The sequence below is a fragment of the Bombina bombina genome, chromosome 4 (assembly GCF_027579735.1).
Source record: "Bombina bombina isolate aBomBom1 chromosome 4, aBomBom1.pri, whole genome shotgun sequence".
Classification (NCBI taxonomy): domain Eukaryota; kingdom Metazoa; phylum Chordata; class Amphibia; order Anura; family Bombinatoridae; genus Bombina; species Bombina bombina.
The window spans coordinates 1,021,049,116-1,021,072,198 of NC_069502.1; the positions used below are offsets into that span (position 1 = coordinate 1,021,049,116).

Sequence of the window (23,083 nt, forward strand, 5' to 3'; positions counted from 1 at the left end):
TTCAGACCAATGTTAGATAAATATTATCAGCCACCCCTATAAAGGTAGTTCCCTTCCTCCTTTTAACTTAATTTTTCAAATGATAACATTTAATGAACCGTATTAAACTTTAAATGTCCAGACGTTATTACATAGTTCTTGCTCTTTCAGTCCTTATTTTTTATGTTCTAAACTTTAAATGACTTCAGTGTGATTCCATTCGGGTTGGCTACAGCCCCAAGAATTTTTACAAAGGTTCTGGGCTCACTTCTGGCGGTCCTAAGACTGCGAGGCATAGCGGTGGCTCCTTACCTGGACGATATCCTGATACAGGCGTCAAGCTTTCAAATTGCCAAATCTCATACAGAGATAGTTCTGGCATTCCTGAGGTCGCATGGGTGGAAAGTGAACGAAGAAAAGAGTTCTCTATCTCCTCTCACAAGGGTTTCCTTTCTAGGGACTCTAATAGATTCTGTAGAAATGAAAATTTACCTGACGGAGTCCAGGTTATCAAAACTTCTAAATGCTTGCCGTGTTCTTCACTCCATTCCGCGCCCCACGGTGGCTCAGTGCATGGAAGTAATCGGCTTAATGGTAGCGGCGATGGACATAGTGCCATTTGCGCGCCTGCATCTCAGACCGCTGCAATTATGCATGCTCAGTCAGTGGAATGGGGATTACACAGATTTGTCCCCTCTACTAAATCTGGATCAGGAAACCAGAGATTCTCTTCTCTGGTGGTTATCTCGGGCCCATCTGTCCAAGGGTATGACCTTTCACAGACCAGATTGGACAATTGTAACAACAGATGCCAGCCTTCTAGGTTGGGGTGCAGTCTGGAACTCCCTGACGGCTCAGGGTTCATGGACTCAGGAGGAGAAACTCCTCCCAATAAATATTCTGGAGTTAAGAGCAATATTCAATGCTCTTCTGGCTTGGCCTCAGCTAGCAACACTGAGGTTCATCAGATTTCAGTCGGACAACATCACGACTGTGGCTTACATCAACCATCAAGGGGGAACCAGGAGTTCCCTAGCGATGTCAGAAGTCTCCAAGATAATTCGCTGGGCAGAGACTCACTGTTGCCACCTGTCTGCGATCGATATCCCAGGTGTAGAGAACTGGGAGGCGGATTTTCTAAGTCGTCAGACTTTTCATCCGGGGGAATGGGAACTCCATCCGGAGGTGTTTGCTCAATTGGTTCTCCGTTGGGGCAAACCAGAATTGGATTTCATGGCGTCTCGCCAGAACGCCAAGCTTCCTTGTTACGGATCCAGGTCCAGGGACCCAGAAGCGGCACTGATAGATGCTCTAGCAGCGCCTTGGTTCTTCAACCTGGCTTATGTGTTTCCACCGTTTCCTCTGCTCCCTCGTCTGATTGCCAAAATCAAACAGGAAAGAGCATTGGTGATATTGATAGCGCCTGCGTGGCCACGCAGGACCTGGTATGCAGACCTAGTGGACATGTCATCCTTTCCACCATGGACTCTGCCTCTGAGACAAGACCTTCTAATACAAGGTCCTTTCAATCATCCGAATCTACTTTCTCTGAGACTGACTGCATGGAGATTGAACGCTTGATCCTATCAAAGCGTGGCTTCTCCGAGTCAGTAATTGATACCTTAATACAGGCATGAAAGCCTGTCACCAGGAAAATTTACCACAAGATATGGCATAAATATCTTCATTGGTGTGAATCCAAGAATTACTCATGGAGTAGGGTTAGGATTCCTAGGATATTGTCCTTCCTCCAAGAGGGTTTGGACAAAGGATTATCAGCTAGTTCTTTAAAGGGACAGATTTCTGCTCTGTCTATTCTTTTTTACACAAGCGTCTGGCAGAAGTTCCAGACGTTCAGGCATTTTGTCAGGCTTTAGTTAGAATTAAGCTGTGTTTAAACCTGTTGCTCCTCCATGGAGCTTAAACTTGGTTCTTAAAGTTCTTCAAGGGGTTTCGTTTGAACCCCTTCATTCTATTGATATCAACCTTCTTTCATGGAAAGTTCTTTTTCTGATGGCTATTTCCTCGGCTCGAAGAGTCTCGGAGTTATCTGCCTTACATTGTGATTCTCCTTATCTGATCTTTCATTCAGATAAAGTTGTTCTGCGTACAAAACCTGGGTTTTTACCTAAGGTGGTTTCTAACAAGAATATCAATCAAGAAATTGTTGTTCCATCATTATGTCCTAATCCTTCTTCAAAGAAGTAATGTCTTTTGCATAATCTAGACGTAGTCCATGCCTTGAAGTTTTACTTACAGGCTACTAAAGATTTTCGCCAAACATCTAACCTGTTTGTTGTTTACTCTGGACAGAGGAGAGGTCAGAAGGCCTCGGCAACCTCTCTTTCTTTTTGGCTTCGGAGTATAATCCGTTTAGCCTATGAGACTGCTGGACAGCAGCCTCCTGAAAGGATTACAGCTCATTCTACTAGAGCTGTGGCTTCCACCTGGGCCTTTAAAAATGAGGCCTCTGTTGAACAGATTTGCAAGGCTGCAACTTTGTCTTCCCTTCATACTTTTTCCAAATTTTACAAATTTGATACTTTTGCTTCTTCGGAGGCTGTTTTTGGGAGAAAGGTTCTACATGCAGTGGTTCCTTCCGCTTAATCCCTGCCTTGTCCCTCCCATCATCCGTGTACTTTAGCTTTGGTATTGGTATCCCACAAGTAATTGATGATTCGTGGACTGGATACACTTAACAAGAGAAAACATAATTTATGCTTACCTGATAAATTTATTTCTCTTGTAGTGTATCCAGTCCACGGCCCGCCCTGTCCTTTTCAGGCAGGTCTAAATTTTAATTAAACTACAGTCACCACTGCACCCTATGGTTTCTCCTTTTCTCGGCTTGTTTCGGTCGAATGACTGGATTTGGCAGTGAGGGGAGGAGCTATATAGCAGCTCTGCTGTGGGTGATCCTCTTGCAACTTCCTGTTGGGAAGGAGAATATCCCACAAGTAATGGATGATCCGTGGACTGGATACACTACAAGAGAAATACATTTATCAGGTAAGCATAAATTATGTTTTTTTAACTGAACACATGGGAACAATCAGCAGCTAGAACCTTGGTTATTTGCTGCTTCTGAACTTTCCTAGATAAACCTTTCATCAAAGAATACCAGAGAAGGAAGCAAATTAAATAATAGAAGTACATTGGAAAGTTGATTGAAATTGTATTTTCTATCTGAATCATGAAAGAAAAAATTTGGGTTTCATGTCCCTTTAAGAAGCAGCAGACAGCAATCAACCCGATCGAATATGATCGGGTTGATTGACACCCCCTGCTAGCAGCCGGTTGGCCGCGTATCTGCAGGCGGCATTGCACAAGCAGGTCACAAGAACTGCGTCATTTATCGATGTCTGTCGGACATGATGCGCTGAGCGGATCATGTCGGACAGACCGATGATAAATCAGCCCCTTAGTATTGAAGAACAGTGATATTATTTTAAAGTCACCATTTTGTTTATTAATGATGCAGAGAAATAACTGATGTTGTTTTTAAATCATTGTGTGTCTATACTTCGAATGGCACTTTTTTTCCTTTTTAAAAAAGCTCTGTTTTAGAGAGACTCTGGGTAAACACAGGTCTGGGCACATTTAGACCCAGGCAAAACTGGATCAGTGCCACTTGAAGTCTAATATAAATATTTTTCTTTAATTGGAAATTTTTAACCTTTCATGTCATTTTTTCACAATGGTTGTAGCCAATTTGGATTTTCCTCTCCTACGGAATATGTTTTAAAGCAATGTTATAAAATGTACTTAATGGGGTCACAGTTTTGTTTGTTTGTGCAGAACAGTCAGATTTTCCTTCAGTGTGTCATATCCATGTCATTTAAACTGTAAGAGGTTTCTGTTATTTATTTTTAGACTGTAACAATTTGCAAGTCCACTTAAAAATAAGATATACATGTGACTGATTATCTGTAGCACTGACTGTCAATGATCACTCAAAGTGCCGAATGTGCAATACCGTGTCCTTAAACTGAATATTTGATGAATTTGGACACAAAAGTGTTTAAATCCATTGTGTGTTTTAGAGTGATGTAAGTGGACCAGGGGGGTGTAGAAATGTTTTGGGTCATATAGAGTATTTGTGCTTCTAGAGGCACAATAAAACATTTTTCTGCTGCAGAGAAATTGTGCTGCAGAGATAGCACCTGGCAGGTGCTATTGATATGCTATAGACATGGGCTAAGTTTCCTTTTGAGGCTTTAAGGTCCAAAAAATATATCGCAACATATGAGTGTCTAAAATGTTTAGTTTGAATTTAGCAAATACACAGTATTATCTAGAAAGGAAAAACATTGTTGCGTTTTAATCTAGTGTTTCATTTGATTGCAGGAACAGACTCTGGCTTTAAGGAAAGAAGGTATTGGGGTCGTGTTGGATTCTGAGTTGCCTCATCTCATTGGCATTGATGATGATCTCCTTAGCACCGGTATTATTTTGTATCACTTGAAGGTAAAAATTGTGCCATTACTTCATGCTAAGTTGTCAAGTTTTTAATCTTTTTGAATTGCACACCAGCTGATCTCAGTTTAATTTAAATGTCATGACCAATAAATGTCACTGTATTCGACTTTCAATTTCAGTGCAGAGCCAAAAATGCTTTATAAAAGCTCAGCAGGTAGGTTTAAAAACAATGATAATAAATACATAATTAAAAAGAAACTGAACAGCTACAGACTATCAACTACCTTTGTTATATTTATTGTGAACATTATAATTTAGTTAATATGTGATTTCAACAGTTATCTACATTTAACGGAACAATGTAGTTAAAAAATAGCTTGAGCTTGTAATTTTAGCACAACTGAACCTGCAAGGCTATGTGTTTAAAGGGACATGAAACCCAGATTTGTTTGTCTTTAAAGATTCAGATAGAACAGCAGTTCCCAACCTTTTTTCTTTCCTGTACCCTTGATTAGGCTTTCCATTTATGAGTATCCCCTCTCTTCATTACCCCACCCATCCCTCAAAAAAGTTTTCTTTTCTTTTCTTAGGTTAGCTAAAATCAACAACTCAAATTAACCTAATGACATTTAAAGGCTTTTATTTTTGATTTTACATTTTATAATTAATTTCAATTTTTTATAATAGCAGCCTAACTTAAGATCAAAAGAAATAAAAACAGTATTAAAATAATTTTTAACTATATTAACTTATGATAAAAGTACATCACAATTATTCATCTTGATATACAAGTCTTCCAACGTGGCTCTTCGTAATTTTAACGCGATCCTTGAGCTTGTTTCATAGATCCGAGTTTTGTTAAAATCAGTTTCAAATGAAGATAAATATAACCTCAAATCAGGAGCTGCGTAAAGCTTACTGCAATATTTATTCTTAATATACGCATAAGACGAGAATGCTCTTTCAACAAGCTCTGTGTTTGTGAAAGGTAATAAATATTTTTTTGCTTTATCGCTGAGTTCTTGGTACTCTTCTTTCACTGCGGCCCAGAAGTCAATGACATTTCTTTTTTTAAATCAGATTGTAAAAAAGAATCAGTCGAAAGTTCAATCAATTTTTCTTTTTCAGAAACTGATAGTTTTTCAGCTTGTGGAAAAAACAATTCGTTGAATGGATTTAAATTCCAGTTATCTTCACTATTTCGCTTCAGAAAATACTGTCTGAACGACATCTTAAGTCCTTTTAAGGGGGCTATTATACTACTTTTTACTACTTTTGACAATTGCAGCTCGTTCTCAGATAAGAAACTGTGAAGTGTCTCAAAAACGTCACACTGATTTTTTTTGATACATGATTCCCAAAAATCCAATTTCTTGATCATAGAATCGATTTTGTCAGACACCTTAAAGATGGTCTTGGAACTGTTCTGTAATCCTGAGTTTAGTTCATTTAGTTCTGAAAAAATATCAGATAAGTAAGCAAGCTGTTGAAGCAACTTAGAGCTCAACCCAAAATGATGGTCTTCAAAATAAAAATGAATGTCTCAATTCAAACAATCTTGTGAGTACTTTTCCTTGTGACAGTCACCTAACTTCTTTGTGTAACAGTAATGTAGTAGGGAGGCTGTCCATCTCTTTACACAAAGATTTGAATAGTCTGGAGTTTGTTGAATTGGCCTTAATATAATTAACAAATTTGAGAGATTGATTGATCACTTCCTTCAATGAATCTGGCAGGGGTTTGGACGCTAGGCTTTGTCTGTGGATACTGCAATGACTCCAAGCTACATGGGATGCGACTTCTTTGATGTGACCGCATAAACCTCTATAAAAGCCAGAGATAGCTTTTCCACCATCCGTGCAAACACCACAGCAATTGGCCCAACCAATTTCTTTTTTTACAGAAATAACACTGAATGGCATTAAAAAATGTCTTCAACTTTACATCTTTCAGTGAGAGGATAGCAAAGTAAAAGATTTTCTTCAAGTACGCTATCATTTAAATATCTTGCAATAACAAGCAAAATTGACAGATTGGAAACATCAGCGCTTTCATCCACCTGTATTGAAAAGAAGGGACTCCTTTTTATTCTTTCAATTACTGTAGATTCAATGTTGTCAGAAATGTCCTTAATTTTCCGAGAAACTATTGTTTGTTAAGGGAATATTGTTAATTTTTTGTACATGGTCTTCACCAAACATACATTGAATAATAGCATATTTAATACAAGGATATATCAATTTTTCAGCTATTGTATGATTTTTACCGCTTTAAGCAATATGGTAGCTTATTCTGTATGATGCTTCAACCGCATTCTCATTGACTTTGTTTGCAGATAAGAAATAAGAAGTAAAATTAAGGTCGTTTAAGAGTCACTGGAAAAAAACTAACATCTCTTTATTTATAAAGTGTATGTTTTGTCTCTAAATGACGCATCATTAAAGATGGTTTCATGCTACCGTTAGACAATATCTCTCCACAAACAATGCACAGTGGTTTCAGACAGTCCATACCTCAAGTATTCAACAGAATATTTTCTCTTCTTTAGTGGAGCACTGATGTTTTAATTTTTAAATAGTGTTAACTTTATCTCTTGCAAGAACAGGCCTATCAGTCGCTGCACCCTGGTCCCCTTGTGCTTGTATATCATCAGACTGCTTCGTAAGTACTTGCAAGTGCCGAATCAGCAGGTTGAATTTCACTGCAAACTGCATCTCTCTTAAGAGTTCCAGTTTTCAACCACTTATCCATTTTGGGGCACAAAAAGGTCACTCAAATCAAATAATAACCAAACACTTAAAATTAAGCACTCATAAAAAAAGGAACGATCTAGGTGGGCTAGTAATACACGTTACTCACTAAAATGATTAACTGTTTTAAATCATAGTGACAGTTTTAGAGAAGAGGGGGAGGACACATTCACATGCTCAATCGCTCGATATGACTAGTTGTGTGGTGTCTAGTGACAACTTTCACATGAGTCTCTCTTTGTTAACCAAAACTCTATAACTTTGTTTTTGTGTTTGTATTTTAACTCCTTTTTTGGTGTTTTCCCCCATTACCAATATTATTTTTGCGTACCCTTACCGGTCCGCCACGTACCCCCAGGGGTTTGCGTACCACAGGTTGGGAACCGTTGAGATAGAGCATGCAATTTTAAACAACTTTCTTTTTTTTTAAATTATATATATTTATTGCAAAGTTATACATATACATTTACAGTTGATAATTATCAACAATGAAAAAAGTACCTGAGTACATAAATGCCTTATCTGTTTAGTGTCACAACAATGTTACCATCTATAAAATATCCATAATCCAGAACATATCATCTCAAAATAAAAAGAGGAACCCCCCCCCCAAAACAACCCCAAAACCTCGCCGAGCCCCCCCTCCCTATTTCAGTCCATCCAGAAACTTGGGTAAACGCCCATCATGATAGCCATAGAAAAATACTCAGATTTGCGAAAACTTGCCACTAATTGTTTATGTATAATTTCTGGTGATGACAGGATCATGCTATCCCATTTATAAAAAAAAGTTTTTACCCTCTTCTCCTGTGATAGTGCAGGATCATATGCTTCTATATTTATTTGGGCCAGGATTCTATTTGTAAATTATTTTATGCTAGGGCTAACCCTAGCTTTCTATGATCTAATTATATTTCTACCAAGTAAGATCCCTGTATTTATTAGGTCTTTTTTATCATTCCTATTAAAACATAAATATATAATGTCCATGGCTTCTATGACCAAATCTGTATCTAGAAATTTGTTTAAACAGAAGTTAACTTTTTTCCAGAAGTTTCTGATCTTGGGGAAAAAACCACATACAATGCATTATATTTTCTTTCGGGAGGGAACATCTGGAACAATTTAGATTAATATTTGGGGACCACCTAGACATTTCCGCAGGGGTAATATAAGTATTATTTAAAAGTCGCATATGGGATTCTCTCCAAGCTTGTGACTTAGTAGTTTTCATTAAAGATTTATAGCTCTGGGTTATATCTTCCGTTGTGATTTCCGAAAAATGTTTCCCCATGTGTCCTGACATTTATTTAGATTCTCTAAACCCTGTTTTTTCAATAAGATTTTATACCAGATTAAAATTTCTGACAACTCTGCTTTTTACAACCTTTTTCAGTCATCTAGCTCTTTTAATGACCATTCGTTATCACTCTCAACTACCAATTTTAAATAAAAATGTCTTCTCTGCAAATATGCAAAAAAAAATTAAACTACGGTAAACCAAATTCTTTGCAGAGTTCAGCAAAAGCTTTAATTGTCCCAAAATTTGGGTCCTTTAGTCGGTGTAGATAGAACAAACCTTTCTGTTTCCATAAGTTAAACATGCTAGTCACAGCACTGGGAGTGAATCCCACATTGCCGCTAATCATCCTATATCTGGATAATGTAATATCAATTTGCAACACTTCAGCACATTTCTGCCATGCCAGTATAATATTGCAAATTGTTTTTCTTTTCTTGATACTCAGAGGTATTTTCTTGCCCGTTGTGTGTAGGAGCCCTATCAATGATAAAGGCTGAATTAGACCCGCTTCTAGTTGTGTATATAATACTATATTAGTTTCTGTTAACCAATCACATGCTATCTTTATCATGGCAGACCAGTTGTAATGTTTCAAATTGGGGAATCCCTGTCTACCCACTTCCTTTTTAAGCATTAACCTGTTACGTGCAATCCTAATCTCCCCCCCCACACACTTGAATTGGTTGCATTAAGTGTAAAATATCTTAAGGTCCTTTTCTTGAATAAACAATGGCAGGCTCTGTCATAAAAATAGAACTTTGGGTAGAAGTATCATTTTAATTAATTGGATTTTAACAGATAAAGACAACATGAAATGTTCCCATTTCTTCAATTTTTGAATTAGGGAGCACCAAAGCGGCTTATAATTAATATCATACCATTCTTATGGAATTCTAGACAAATAAGTACCCAGATAATTTATCTGAGTAGATACTTCTCTGAATGGTGTGTCCCTAGTACTCTCCTTATTTTTACATAACCATAATATCTCCAATTTATCAATTTTTATTTTGTAACCAGAAAATGAACTATATTTCTTTCATGTAATTAGCAAGAGTCCATGAGCTAGTGACGTATGGGATATACATTCCTACCAGGAGGGGCAAAGTTTCCCAAACCTCAAAATGCCTATAAATACACCCCTCACCACACCCACAATTCAGTTTTACAAACTTTGCCTCCGATGGAGGTGGTGAAGTAAGTTTGTGCTAGATTCTACGTTGATATGCGCTCCGCAGCAAGTTGGAGCCCGGTTTTCCTCTCAGCGTGCAGTGAATGTCAGAGGGATGTGAGGAGAGTATTGCCTATTTGAATGCAGTGATCTCCTTCTACGGGGTCTATTTCATAGGTTCTCTGTTATCGGTCGTAGAGATTCATCTCTTACCTCCCTTTTCAGATCGACGATATACTCTTATATATACCATTACCTCTGCTGATTCTCGTTTCAGTACTGGTTTGGCTTTCTACAAACATGTAGATGAGTGTCCTGGGGTAAGTAAATCTTATTTTCTGTGACACTCTAAGCTATGGTTGGGCACTTTGTTTATAAAGTTCTAAATATATGTATTCAAACATTTATTTGCCTTGACTCAGAATGTTCAACTTTCCTTATTTTCAGACAGTCAGTTTCATATTTGGGATAATGCATTTGATTTATTCATTTTTTCTTACCTTCAAAAATTTGACTCTTCCCTGTGGGCTGTTAGGCTCGCGGGGGCTGAAAATGCTTCATTTTATTGCGTCATTCTTGGCGCGGATTTTTTTGGCGCAAAAAAATTGTTTCCGTTTCCGGCGTCATACGTGTCGCCGGAAGTTGCGTCATTTTTTGACGTTATTTTGCGCCAAAAATGTCGGCGTTCCGGATGTGGCGTCATTTTGGCGCCAAAAAGCATTTAGGCACCAAATAATGTGGGCGTCTTATTGGCGCGAAAAATATGGGCGTCGCTTTTGTCTCCACATTATTTAAGTCTCATTTTTCATTGCTTCTGGTTGCTAGAAGCTTGTTCTTTGGCATTTTTTCCCATTCCTGAAACTGTCATTTAAGGAATTTGATCAATTTTGCTTTATATATATGTTGTTTTTTCTCTTACATATTGCAAGATGTCTCACGTTGCATCTGAGTCAGAAGATACTACAGGAAAATCGCTGTCTAGTGCTGGATCTACCAAAGCTAAGTGTATCTGCTGTAAACTTTTGGTAGCTATTCCTCCAGCTGTTGTTTGTATTGATTGTCATGACAAACTTGTTAAAGCAGATAATATTTCCTTTAGTAAAGTACCATTGCCTGTTGCAGTTCCTTCAACATCTAAGGTGCAGAATGTTCCTGATAATATAAGAGATTTTGTTTCTGAATCCATAAAGAAGGCTATGTCTGTTATTTCTCCTTCTAGTAAACGTAAAAAATCTTTTAAAACTTCTCTCCCTACAGATGAATTTTTAAATGAACATCATCATTCTGATTCTGATGACTCTTCTGGTTCAGAGGATTCTGTCTCAGAGGTTGATGCTGATAAATCTTCATATTTATTTAAAATGGAATTTATTCGTTCTTTACTTAAAGAAGTACTAATTGCTTTAGAAATAGAGGATTCTGGTCCTCTTGATACTAATTCTAAACGTTTGGATAAGGTATTTAAAGCTCCTGTGGTTATTCCAGAAGTTTTTCCTGTTCCTAATGCTATTTCTGCAGTAATTTCCAAAGAATGGGATAAATTGGGTAATTCATTTACTCCTTCTAAACGTTTTAAGCGATTATATCCTGTGCCGTCTGACAGATTAGAATTTTGGGACAAAATCCCTAAAGTTGATGGGGCTATTTCTACCCTTGCTAAACGTACTACTATTCCTACGTCAGATGGTACTTCGTTTAAGGATCCTTTAGATAGGAAAATTGAATCCTTTCTAAGAAAAGCTTATCTGTGTTCAGGTAATCTTCTTAGACCTGCTATATCTTTGGCTGATGTTGCTGCAGCTTCAACTTTCTGGTTGGAAACTTTAGCGCAACAATTAACACATCATGATTCTCATGATATTATTATTCTTCTACAGCATGCTAATAATTTTATCTGTGATGCCATTTTTGATATTATCAGAGTTGATGTCAGGTTTATGTCTCTAGCTATTTTAGCTAGAAGAGCTTTATGGCTTAAAACTTGGAATGCTGATATGGCTTCTAAATCAACTTTACTTTCCATTTCTTTCCAGGGTAACAAATTATTTGGTTCTCAGTTGGATTCCATTATTTCAACTGTTACTGGTGGGAAAGGAACTTTTTTACCACAGGATAAAAAATCTAAAGGTAAAAGCAGGGCTAATAATCGTTTTCGTTCCTTTCGTTTCAACAAAGAACAAAAGCCTGATCTTTCATCCTCAGGAGCAGTTTCAGTTTGGAAACCATCTCCAGTCTGGAATAAATCCAAGCCAGCTAGAAAGGCAAAGCCTGCTTCTAAGTCCACATGAAGGTGCGGCCCTCATTCCAGCTCAGCTGGTAGGGGGCAGGTTACGTTTTTTCAAGGAAATTTGGATCAATTCTGTTCACAATCTTTGGATTCAGAGCATTGTTTCAGAAGGGTACAGAATTGGTTTCAAGATGAGACCTCCTGCAAAGAGATTTTTTCTTTCCCGTGTCCCAGTAAATCTAGTAAAAGCTCAAGCATTTCTGAAATGTGTTTCAGATCTAGAGTTGACTGGAGTAATTATGCCAGTTCCAGTTCCGGAACAGGGGATGGGGTTTTATTCAAATCTCTTCATTGTACCAAAGAAGGAGAATTCCTTCAGACCAGTTCTGGATCTAAAAATATTGAATCGTTATGTAAGAATACCAACGTTCAAGATGGTAACTGTAAGGACTATCTTGCCTTTTGTTCAGCAAGGGAATTATATGTCCACAATAGATTTACAGGATGCATATCTGCATATTCCGATTCATCCAGATCATTATCAGTTCCTGAGATTCTCTTTTCTGGACAAGCATTACCAGTTTGTGGCTCTGCCGTTTGGCCTAGCTACAGCTCCAAGAATTTTTACAAAGGTTCTCGGTGCCCTTCTGTCTGTAATCAGAGAACAGGGTATTGTGGTTTTTCCTTATTTGGACGATATCTTGGTACTTGCTCAGTCTTTACATTTAGCAGAATCTCATACGAATCGACTTGTGTTGTTTCTTCAAGATCATGGTTGGAGGATCAATTTACCAAAAAGTTCATTGATTCCTCAGACAAGGGTAACCTTTCTGGGTTTCCAGATGGATTCAGTGTCCATGACTGTCTTTAACAGACAAGAGACGTCTAAAATTGATTGCAGCTTGTCGAAACCTTCAGTCTCAATCATTCCCTTCGGTAGCCTTATGCATGGAAATTCTAGGTCTTATGACTGCTGCATCGGACGCGATCCCCTTTGCTCGTTTTCACATGCGACCTCTTCAGCTCTGTATGCTATAGCAATGGTGCAAGGATTACACGAAGATATCTCAATTAATATCTTTAAAACCGATTGTTCGACACTCTCTAACATGGTGGACAGAGCACCATCGTTTAATTCAGGGGGCTTCTTTTGTGCTTCCGACCTGGACTGTAATTTCAACAGATGCAAGTCTCATAGGTTGGGGAGCTGTGTGGGGATCTCTGACGGCACAAGGAGTTTGGGAATCTCAGGAGGTGAGATTACCGATCAATATTTTTGAACTCCGTGCAATTTTCAGAGCTCTTCAGTTTTGGCCTCTTCTGAAGAGAGAATCGTTCATTTGTTTTCAGACAGACAATGTCACAACTGTGGCATACATCAATCATCAAGGAGGGACTCACAGTCCTCTGGCTATGAAAGAAGTATCTCGATTTTTGGTTTGGGCGGAATCCAGCTCCTGTCTAATCTCTGCGGTTCATATCCCAGGTATAGACAATTGGGAAGCGGATTATCTCAGTCGCCAAACGTTGCATCCGGGCGAATGGTCTCTTCACCCAGAGGTATTTCTTCAGATTGTTCAAATGTGGGAACTTCCAGAAATAGATCTGATGGCGTCCCATCTAAACAAGAAACTTCCCAGGTATCTGTCCAGATCCCGGGATCCTCAGGCGGAGGCAGTGGATGCATTATCACTTCCTTGGAAGTATCATCCTGCCTATATCTTTCCGCCTCTAGTTCTTCTTCCAAGAGTAATCTCCAAGATTCTGAAGGAATGCTCGTTTGTTCTGCTGGTAGCTCCGGCATGGCCTCACAGGTTTTGGTATGCGGATCTTGTCCGGATGGCCTCTTGCCAACCGTGGACTCTTCCGTTAAGACCAGACCTTCTGTCACAAGGTCCTTTTTTCCATCAGGATCTGAAATCCTTAAATTTAAAGGTATGGAGATTGAACGCTTGATTCTTGGTCAAAGAGGTTTTTCTGACTCTGTGATTAATACTATGTTACAGGCTCGTAAATCTGTATCTCGAGAGATATATTATAGAGTCTGGAAGACTTATATTTCTTGGTGTCTTTCTCATCATTTTTCTTGGCATTCTTTTAGAATACCGAGAAATTTACAGTTTCTTCAGGATGGTTTAGATAAGGGTTTGTCCGCAAGTTCTTTGAAAGGACAAATCTCTGCTCTTTCTGTTCTTTTTCACAGAAAGATTGCTATTCTTCCTGATATTCATTGTTTTGTACAAGCTTTGGTTCGTATAAAACCTGTTATTAAGTCAATTTCTCCTCCTTGGAGTTTGAATTTGGTTCTGGGAGCTCTTCAAGCTCCTACGTTTGAACCTATGCATTCATTGGACATTAAATTACTTTCTTGGAAAGTTTTGTTCCTTTTGGCCATCTCTTCTGCCAGAAGAGTTTCTGAATTATCTGCTCTTTCTTGTGAGTCTCCTTTTCTGATTTTTCATCAGGATAAGGCGGTGTTGCGAACTTCTTTTGAATTTTTACCTAAAGTTGTGAATTCCAACAACATTAGTAGAGAAATTGTGGTTCCTTCATTATGTCCTAATCCTAAGAATTCTAAGGAGAAATCATTGCATTCTTTGGATGTTGTTAGAGCTTTGAAATATTATGTTGAAGCTACGAAATCTTTCCGTAAGACTTCTAGTTTATTTGTTATCTTTTCCGGTTCTAGAAAAGGCCAGAAAGCTTCTGCCATTTCTTTGGCATCTTGGTTGAAATCTTTAATTCATCTTGCCTATGTTGAGTCGGGTAAAACTCCGCCTCAAAGAATTACAGCTCATTCTACTAGGTCAGTTTCTACTTCCTGGGCGTTTAGGAATGAAGCTTCGGTTGACCAGATTTGCAAAGCAGCAACTTGGTCCTCTTTGCATACTTTTACTAAATTCTACCATTTTGATGTATTTTCTTCTTCTGAAGCAGTTTTTGGTAGAAAAGTACTTCAGGCAGCGGTTTCAGTTTGAATCTTCTGCTTATGTTTTTCGTTAAACTTTATTTTTGGGTGTGGATTATTTTCAGCAGGAATTGGCTGTCTTTATTTTATCCCTCCCTCTCTAGTGACTCTTGTGTGGAAAGATCCACATCTTGGGTAGTCATTATCCCATACGTCACTAGCTCATGGACTCTTGCTAATTACATGAAAGAAAACATAATTTATGTAAGAACTTAGCTGATAAATTCATTTCTTTCATATTAGCAAGAGTCCATGAGGCCCGCCCTTTTTTTGTGGTGGTTATGATTTTTGTATAAAGCACAATTATTCCAATTCCTTATTTTATATGCTTTCGCACTTTTTTATCACCCCACTTCTTGGCTATTCGTTAAACTGAATTGTGGGTGTGGTGAGGGGTGTATTTATAGGCATTTTGAGGTTTGGGAAACTTTGCCCCTCCTGGTAGGAATGTATATCCTATACGTCACTAGCTCATGGACTCTTGCTAATATGAAAGAAATGAATTTATCAGGTAAGTTCTTACATAAATTATGTTTTTTTAATAATATTCAACAAAATAGAGATATTTTTCTTTGAGTTACCTATAAAAAGTAATAAATAATCGGCATATAAAGATAGCACTAGTCTCTCTTTCCCCATAGATAGCCAGTCTAGATCTTTCCATAGGCTTATTGCCAGTGATTCTAATGAAATATTGAATAGAAGTGGGGAGATTGGGCATCCTTGTCTTAGTTTGTTGCACTAGATATATATTTGGAGATAGCTCCCCATTAACGAAAACTGATTAACTCGATTTCTGTATATTAATCTAATAAAATCCTGAAAATGCCCTGTAAAGCCAAATTTATCTAGTGACTCGAACAGATGGTCCCAAATGATTGAATCAAACGCTTTTTCAGTGTCTATAGTGATGAGTGCGCCTCCTCCTTATTTTTATGACTTACATTTTTCAACCAAAAGTGTTAGATTAAAATTACTACCTTACGCATATTTCTAGAAGGATTTCTCCCACACATAAATCCTGCCTTATCCTCATGTATAAGTAAACCAAGTATCCTTTTTAATCTATTGGCCATTATAGAAGTTAACATTTTGTAATTGCTATTTAACAAGGATATTAGTCTATGTGAAGATACTAATTCTGGATCTTTTTCCTTTTTCAGTATTAGACTAATAATAGAGGCCTAAAAATAAGGAGAAGTCATCTAGTTGTGTATACAATATTTGAGAAACAATGCTACTAGAGAGGGAGCAATCTGTTCTTTAAGTATTTTATCAAATTTAGCGGGCAACTGATCTGGCCCTGGGGCTTTGTTTACTTTTCAGTGAATCAATAGCTTTAACTATTTTTTCAAGTCTTATAGGAGTATTCAGTTCTAATAGATTTTCAGTATCTACCTTTTGGAACTTTTATACCTTCCCAAAATTCTTGTTTCTTATTAAGGTCTATCTCTCCCTTTTAAAAAACAGTTTTTAGAAATATCGAAAAAATATATCCTTAATATCCCTATTTTTTTCTATATCTTATACCATTATTTCTAACCTCTTCTATTTGATTTGAACTCTTACGTGTGGAGAGTAGGAGCGACAGCCATTTCAGGGTCCGCCCATTAAAATTCAATTATGCTGCTGACTTTTTTTTTTTTTTTAGATCTTTTTGTATTAATTTCTTATTTATAAATAAGTCTCTCTCTGCATTGGCCTGATATTTTTCCCAAGTTTTTTTTCCAGGGTTGTCGATATATCGTTTATAACTGTTCCTTAAGATATTAGATCGTTGTTGTACTCTGCAACCGGAGATCCTTTTCCATTTCACTAACCATGCTTTAATTTCCCCTCTTAAAAAAGCCTTAGCTGATTCCCAAAAGATTTCTGGCTTACTGATATATAATTTGTTATGAAACATAAACTCCCCCCATTTCCCCCTTAACCAACGTGCAAACTGTATGTTGTGTAAAAGGTATCTGGGAAGAAAAAAATGTTCCTTCCATAGTGATCTTGTACATTATAATGCATTTGTAACGTTATACTGGCATGGTCTGACAAATATGTAATTTATTTCTGAAGTTAGCTCTAAGTTCATTAACTTCTCATTAATTAAAAAAAAAATCTATCCTTGAGAAAGTCTTGAATGCTTTGGATTCACACGAAAAGGATCTTTGCTGTAAGCGCCAAATGTCTTTCAGTTTTAAATTCTTGCAAAACTTCCTAGCTTCCCTATTATATTGACTTGAGGGCCTTGTATTTAGTCTAATTTTGGATGCATAGACATATTAAAGTCACCCACCATTATTTTCTTTTTTTTTTTTCTTTTTTTTTTTTTTTAATTGTTTTATTTATAATCCAAGTCACTGTCCAAAAACAATATCAACCATTTTGAAAACATGACATAATCAAAAGATACAATAAATTTGACAACATAGTACTATGTTCATTTATACATGTAGTTAAATTTAGGCTAATCATCACATTAATGAACACAAACATTTTATTTTCCTACAATGCTTGGAGTTTTTGATTTTCAGTATAACCCCCCCCCCCTTGTTCCCCCCCCCCATGCGAAGAGAAAACATAACAAAAAAAAAAAAAGGGTTTGAACCCTTGATGTGCCTGTGGGCTTGCTGAGTTTGTGTGACAGGCTGAGGTATAAATAGCTGGCCAATCTACTCATCAGGTATCTTGAAAAAGGCTTTGAAGCCGAAACGCGTTGATACCCGATCACCCTCACACGGATTTGCAGGACACAAGAGCAGCACCTCCATCCAAAAACTTCAAAGAACTCAGCCGGACCGGTCACTGACCGGCAGCAAACGGAGGCAGAAGAACAAACAACTGAAGCGGCAAAGATCCCACACCTCACGAACAAAGTATCAGGAACCAACATCCTTTAAAGAGCTAAATCGGTCACTGACCGACAACACATTAAGCGGTCACGGGAACCGCAGGAAATATTCACACGTCAGTGTGAATCACCACGAAGATTATCATCATCCTTCGCTTACTGCAGGTGGAACTTAGACTGCATTAAGTCATCACAGCGGCATATATTTAACCGCTAGAACGCTCAAACATCACGACTCACCTAGGAATCAAGGGAATCAAACAGCGGCATATATTTAACCGCAGCATTCTCCAACAAAAATAGTGTCATCAGACGGATACACTAAAGAGAATCAAACAGCGGCATATATTTAACCGCAGTATTCTCCAACGCACAAAGTGTCATCAGACGGATACACTTAAAGGTACTATAAAGCGTAACAAAATACAGCACTATCCGCATTAATATAATATAGTGAACCATCACGCATACCCGGCCTAAACTGTAAGGTTAAAACGTTTTTAGACAGAATGTCAATAACACTGTAACTCAATGTGGCATAACTTCAATGTATTAATATCCTTTTATCATTTTATATATTTCTATCGTCATTTTATGTACTTAATACATCAAAGCATTTTATATTTCTTTTAAAATTCACGTATCCTCTGACACCGGTGTCAATATTGTGTAAAGTGTATACATATATATATTTTAAGATTTAATAAATTGTTATATATATTTTAAGATTTAATAAATTGTTTTATTATCATCAGCATATTGGCATTTATTTTATGTAAGGAGCATATTATTAAAACTTAGTCACACAAATAGAATAGTTGAGATCAATAGCATTTATTACGTAGCAATTTAGGCTATTTAAACTCGAAGCGATACTTATATAACCAAGAATATCAGGATAGTAACACGTAGTCACAGGGAATCAGCATTCATTTGCGCCACCTACCTCCACCTCAGCTTATTTCTATAAAACATTGGGATATAGTTTTATAAGGTGTGCATTATTCCCCTCCTTACTTACAGTCTAATCACTATCCCAAACGCATAAACAGGCCAAGAAGCCTGCTGCTGCTACCAAGACAGCATGAAGGGGTAGCCCCCGATCCGGGACTGGATCTAGTAGGGGGCAGACTTTCTCTCTTTGCTCAGGCTTGGGCAAGAGATGTTCCGGATCCCTGGGCACTAGAAATAGTCTCTCAGGGTTATCTTCTAGAATTCAAGGAACTTCCTCCAAGAGGAAGGTTCCACATGTCTCGCTTATCTTCAGACCAGATAAAGAGACAGGCATTCTTACATTGCGTAGGAGATCTGTTAAAGATGGGAGTGATACACCCTGTTCCAACAGTGGAACAAGATCAGGGGTTTTACTCAAACCTGTTTGTAGTTTCCAAAAAAGAGGACATTGTATTAGCTTTTCTCAGGTCTCACGGGTGGAAGGTGAACGTGGAAAAGAGTTCCCTGTCCCCGTCTACATGGGTTCCCTTTCTGGGAACAATAATAGATTCTGTAGAAATGAAGATTTTTCTGAGAGAGGTCAGAAAATTAAAGCTTCTAAAGGCTTGTCAAGTTCTTAAATCTACTCCTCAGCCTTCCATAGCTCAGTGCATGGAAGTAATAGGTCTAATGGTGGCAGCAATGGACGTGGTTCCTTTTGCTCGAATTCATCTAAGACCATTGCAACTGTGCATGCTCAGACAGTGGAATGGGGATTATGCAGACTTGTCTCCCCAGATTCAAGTAGACCAGTTAACCAGAGACTCACTCCGTTGGTGGTTGACTCAGGATCACCTGTCTCAGGGAATGAGTTTCCGCAGACCAGAGTGGGTCATTGTCACGACCAACGCCAATCTATTAGGCTGGGGCGCGGTCTGGGACTCCCTGAAAGCTCAGGGTCTATGGTCTCGGGAAGAGTCTCTGCTCCCGATAAACATCCTGGAACTGAGAGCGATATTCAATGCGCTCCGGGCTTGGCCTCAACTAGCTAAGGCCGGATTCATAAGATTCCAGTCGGACAACATGACGACTGTAGCTTACATCAACCATCAGGGAGGAACAAAGAGTTCCTTGGCGATGAGAGAGGTATCCAAGATCATCAAATGGGCGGAGGATCATTCCTGCCATCTTTCTGCAATTAACATCCCAGGAGTAGACAACTGGGAGGCGGATTATTTGAGTCGTCAGACTTTCCATTCCCCCAGAGGTCTTTGCCCAGTTAACTCAATTATGGGGCATTCCAGACATGGATCTGATGGCGTCTCGTCAGAACTTCAAGGTTCCTTACTACGGGTCCAGATCCAGGGATCCGAAGGCGACTCTGGTGGATGCATTAGTGGCGCCTTGGTCCTTCAACCTAGCTTATGTATTTCCACCGTTTCCTCTCCTTCCCAGGCTCGTAGCCAGGATCAAACAGGAGAAGGCCTCTGTGATTCTGATAGCTCCTGCGTGGCCACGCAGGACTTGGTATGCAGACCTGGTGAATATGTCATCGGCTCCACCATGGAAGCTACCTTTGAGACAGGATCTTCTAGTACAAGGTCCGTTCGAACATCCAAATCTAGTTTCTCTGCAGCTGACTGCTTGGAAATTGAACGCTTGATTTTATCCAAGCGTGGGTTTTCAGATTCAGTGATAGATACTCTGGTCCAAGCCAGAAAACCTGTGACTAGAAAGATTTACCATAAAATATGGAAAAAATATATCTGTTGGTGTGAATCTAAGGGATTCTCCTGGAGTAAAATTAAAATTCCTAAGATTCTTTCCTTTCTCCAAGAGGGTTTGGATAAAGGGTTGTCAGCGAGTTCTCTAAAAGGACAGATTTCTGCTTTATCTGTTTTGTTACACAAACGCCTGGCAGCTGTGCCAGATGTTCAAGCTTTTGTACAGACTTTGGTCAGGATCAATGACTCCTCCTTGGAGTCTAAATTTAGTTCTTTCAGTTCTTCAAGGGGTTCCGTTTGAACCTTTACATTCCATAGATATTAAGTTACTATCTTGGAAAGTTCTGTTTTTGGTTGCTATTTCTTCTGCTAGAAGAGTTTCTGAATTATCTGCTTTGCAGTGTGATCCTCCCTATCTGGTGTTCCATGCGTACCAAGCCTCGTTTTCTTCCAAAAGAATATTTACCAGGAAATAGTTGTTCCTTCTCTGTGTCCGAATCCAGTTTCAAAGAAGGAACGTTTGTTACACAATTTAGATGTGGTCCGTGCTTTAAAGTTCTATTTGGACGCAACAAAGGATTTCAGACAAACTTCATCTTTGTTTGTCGTTTACTCTGGTAAGAGGAGAGGACAAAAAGCTACTGCTACCTCTCTTTCTTTCTGGCTGAAAAGCATAATCCGATTGGCTTATGAGACTGCCGGACGGCAGCCTCCTGAACGAATCACAGCTCACTCTACTAGAGCTGTGGCTTCCACATGGGCCTTCAAGAACGAAGCTTCTGTTGATCAGATATGTAAGGCAGCGACTTGGTCTTCTCTGCACACTTTTGCCAAATTTTACAAATTCGATACTTATGCTTCTTCAGAGGCTATTTTTGGGAGAAAGGTTTTGCAAGCCGTGGTGCCTTCCGTTTAGGTAACCTGATTTGCTCCTTCCCTTCTTCCGTGTCCTAAAGCTTTGGTTTTGGTTCCCACAAGTAAGGATGACGCCGTGGACCGGACACACCAATGTTGGAGAAAACAGAATTTATGCTTACCTGATAAATTTCTTTCTCCAACGGTGTGTCCGGTCCACGGCCCGCCCCGGTTTTTTAATCAGGTTTGAAAAATGTCTTTCTCTATACACTACAGTCACCACGGCACCCTATAGTTTCTCCTTTTTTTCTCCTAACCGTCGGTCGAATGACTGGGGGGCGGAGACAGAGGAGGGGCTATATGGGCAGCTTTTGCTGTGCTCTTTGCCATTTCCTGTTGGGGAAGAGAATATTCCCACAAGTAAGGATGACGCCGTGGACCGGACACACCGTTGGAGAAAGAAATTTATCAGGTAAGCATAAATTCTGTTTTTAGGGATATTTTATCAATTTGGCTAATATAACTTAATGTTTATATTTCAGACATAGTACATATGTAATCTTTTAGAATTTCTCAACAATGGATTTTGATATGGATTAACTTCCAGTTCTTTAAAACTATAAGCATTTCTAAGATTTTGGCTATTTTCTCATTAAACCCCCCCCCCCCACAAAAAAAATCTGAGAAAACACTAGATGAACTATTGTATGCACTGCACAATAAAGGTGTTTGTGATTGCATTGAGAAGGGAGTGTTTTACCCTTCCACCTGACAACGATTTTGGGGGATTTCTATTATTAAAAGCACTTTATGTGGAATAACCAAATTTGCTTCATCATTAATACAAAGTAGTGTAATGTTCTATATTTTTTCCCCCTAGATCTGAACACCTCAAATAACATTGTCCTAACTTTTAGTTTATAAGAAAAAATGCTTATTTGTAATTCCTGCCAAGTGTTCCATTTCAGCTTGGATTGTTCAATGTATTGTCATTGTCAAGACATCTAAGCTCAAAGATGAGCATAGGGCTCATTCTTCAAGCGCATTCTGAACCTCATGGGCATAGGAAGCAGATACATCACATTTCTATCTAACAACAAGTTGGATGTCAGGAAGTCAGCATCCATAAAGTTTGAATGAAGATTATTACATTCTGTAGTTTTGTAAAAAGTGATGTCTTTACATTAAAAACTATTGGGGAGTCCATAGACGATGTTTGTAATATATTTTTAAAGTAAAGTTGCAACTATAGTTTCCCAAAATTGTAAAACTCTGTTGTACACATTAAAGGGACAGTTCACCCAAAAATGTTCTCCCATTTAAATTGTTTCCAGTGATCCATTTTACCTGCTGGAGTGTATTAAATTGTTTACAAGTAGCTCCTTTACCCCTATTTTGGCCTTTGAAATAGCTGATTTAGCTTGTGGTATCCCAACCGATACTGAAAGATTTGATACTGGAGTCTAAGCTATTGATAAGCCTAAGTAAACACAGCCATCAGAAGAAATGACACTCACAGTGGGGTGCAGGATAGTTAAGTAATAACGTGATCATTTTCCATTGTTCTCTCTATGTATTGAGCTTTAGTTTACCAGACAAATCTAAGATAACATAATGAGATATATTACTTGAAGCTCAACCCATTGTAATAGGCGGTGGTTTAAAAGAACAAAACCAGCTACTTCACATACACAAATAAACCTGAAAAGACAATTTCTCATACGTTCTACTCTGCAGCTGGTATAACAAGTCATTGAAAATACATTAATATAAGGGAGTTACCTTGTTTGGTACAGTGCACAAGATCGCTTTATTTGCGGACGATGTTACCCTTTTTACATCGGACCCTGCATATTCTATTCCTAGTCTCATGGATATCTTGGCCTCTTTTGGAGCCCATTCTTTTTATAAG

General features: G+C 38.3%; 1 protein-coding gene across 2 annotated transcripts in view; it reads left to right on the forward strand.

The window, feature by feature from the left end:
• Positions 1 to 23,083, forward strand: part of KIF16B (kinesin family member 16B) — a 999,411-nt gene that overhangs the window by 393,283 nt on the left and 583,045 nt on the right. For both annotated transcript variants that reach the window (XM_053712121.1, XM_053712122.1), the window contains exon 14: positions 4,327 to 4,446. In XM_053712121.1, coding sequence (XP_053568096.1) covers positions 4,327 to 4,446 — 120 coding nt within the window. The remainder of the gene's footprint in view (positions 1 to 4,326; positions 4,447 to 23,083) is intronic.